Below are 2,341 nucleotides of genomic sequence, written 5' to 3' on the forward strand. Positions count from 1 at the left end.
TTTTGTTCTCTAGCTCAGGGCTTCATTCACAAAACACAACTGTCTCTCGTCAGCCCTGCGAAGTAGATCTGCTGGCTGCAGACAAGTATGTTTCAGAAAGGTTGCCTGATAACGCCAAATTCGTGGGAGAGAGGGGAACTCTCTCCCGCTGTTACAGCATGTAATACAACATGACTAATCAGTTCTCAGAAAAACAATTCCTCTTTGCTCTGTTAGTAAAAACTGCTGGGACTTGCTTCTCTGCTGCCATGAGCTTTGTGGAGGCGTTTACACCTGTGAAAACCAATGAAAAAAGTAGTTATTAAATGCGCTGGAATGGATTTAGTAATGTCTCCATGCAACTTGCACAGAAGTAAACGATGGTGCAGGACTGGAAAGTCAAGGTTTGTTTACTGAATGCAGTCCTTCCACTCCCAGGGTCAGGCCTGTGGTTTGGAAGATGATACAGACAAGGTCTCAGATGAAAAACAGGTTGTGCTTGTACTTTTGAAATCTTCATTATAACGTGTTCTTGTGAGGATTAACATTCTGTAGGACGTCTTCTGTTTTATACAGTTAATCTGACGCTTGCCAAGTCAGAGAAGAAATTGTATATGAAAATTAATTTTGTTCCCCGCTCTTCTATTTACTTTGGAGGTCACTTCTCCTTTCCTCTTTATGCAATATAAGCGAAACCCACTGGAGCACAGCTTTGATCTATAGGCAGTCACAAACCTCATTAAAAACTGACAGGCATGCCGGCCGTGCTTTGTTCAGGAAGGAGCAATTAAGTTCTTTCATGGCGTAAGATAGCTGAAAATTAGAAACCGCTGCCCACGGCACAGGGCTACATGGCCAAGCACTGAGATGAGCTAACTCGTATGAGCAAGCACTAATTTGGGGAAAGTCAGAGAGATTTCCCTAGGGACTGCTTGCGAACGCGGCAGCAAGAGCGCAGATTGGTTGCAGCTGTGTTTGCCTGTGTGCATGTCCGGGACCGGAAACACCACGCGAGAGCCAGCAGACAGTGGGAGAAGCAGTGGTGCATGGCCCTGAGAAAAAGCCAAGGGACAGCTTCTTCTGGGCAGGCATCCTGGCTAGAGCAGCAAACTTGGACTGCCGCGCAGCGCTCCCTCCCATTTGCTTCCTCTGCGTGCGAGGAAACGGGACGTGGCTGTACATTCTTTGTAAATAAATAGGATTACACTAAGGAGATAACGGAATTCATCTTCAATTCCCCCCCTCGCAGGAAAATCTGGCAAAGTGCTGAATATTAATTAACTGCGTGGGTCAAAGTTCTGGATGTAAAACTGCAGAGCTTTTCCATACTGCTAAAATAGTCATCAGAGACCCTGCAGGTATCAAGGCAGTCTCTGAAATTCAGTCCTCAAAACAGCAATTGATCATTTCAGTCGCTGACGATCCTTCATGGTTTTTTAATGCCTGGTATTTCTACAATGCGTATTAAAAGTAGCTTTTATGGAACAATAACAAGAAACTGCTTTCTCTCATCCCTCGTTTGGAGTGTTTAATACAGTCCAGATGTATCTGTCGAAAAGAAATGTAGTCGGATACGATATAGTTGTGAAACGTTTATACATGAGGAAGGTGTTTGATACACGGAGCTGTTTTAAATAGTTCCTTTATTTGTGTTATCTTACAGCTTCTTCTTACCAAGTTGCTATCGGCATCAAAGCTCTTGCAGATTTATTTCTGCATTTAGGTCCCCACAGCAACTGCACCATACATCTCGGATCGTCTCTCTTCATTTGAGGGTGTGCGTGCACCAGCACAGCTGAATAAAGCAGCGTGCTTCAAGAAGTTGCTTTCCCGATGCCAGAGTGTACTCGGTGTGCGCTCTGACACCTCCGCAACGGGGCGTGAAGCCTTAACCTCCTTCCGTGGAAGTAAAAGGGAGAATTGCAGCCAAGGATAAGACTGGAAAATGCCCTCGATTCACCTCTTTTCCTTAGTGTTTCACCCTAGGAGACAGTTACAATCTGACAGGTCTTTGGTACCATGGCTTCAGAGAAGCCTTACTGATGAGGAATACAAACCTGGGGGGAAAAAAAAAAGCAAAAAAAAAAAAAAAGCTGCTTTTAACTCCAGCTACATTTATCAGTCAGTTTTGTGTTAGACATCTTCTCCAGCACAGCACAGGGGGTGCCTGGGGCCCGGAATGAGCAGCTGGTGTGGCCGAAGGGCAAGGCTGTGTTACTTTTGGCAGCAACGCCAGCAATAGCTGGCTGGAAGCATTTGTGAAATTATGGCCTGCGGGGGCACTTCTGGTTTATGCTGACGTGCATGCAGGCTGCCGCCGAAACAGGCCCTCTCGCTGGCTCCTCCCGGCCTTTGGGGTTGT

The 2,341-nt window shown here is 46.0% G+C and overlaps 1 protein-coding gene across 3 annotated transcripts in view; it reads left to right on the forward strand.

Annotated features, from left to right (window-relative positions):
- Nucleotides 1-2,341, forward strand: part of TRIM13 (tripartite motif containing 13) — an 11,573-nt gene that overhangs the window by 767 nt on the left and 8,465 nt on the right. Inside the window, exon 1 of one of the 3 annotated variants that reach the window (XM_035900346.1) lies at nt 258-383. The exons of the other annotated variants lie outside the window; for them this stretch is intronic. Within the exon in view, the coding sequence (XP_035756239.1) occupies nt 360-383 (24 nt within the window). The 5' untranslated portion in view covers nt 258-359. Of the gene's footprint in view, nt 1-257; nt 384-2,341 lie in introns of those variants that run through there. 3 annotated transcript variants of the gene reach the window in all.

This window comes from Egretta garzetta, unplaced genomic scaffold (assembly GCF_000687185.1).
Source record: "Egretta garzetta isolate BGI_Z169 unplaced genomic scaffold, ASM68718v1 scaffold268, whole genome shotgun sequence".
Classification (NCBI taxonomy): domain Eukaryota; kingdom Metazoa; phylum Chordata; class Aves; order Pelecaniformes; family Ardeidae; genus Egretta; species Egretta garzetta.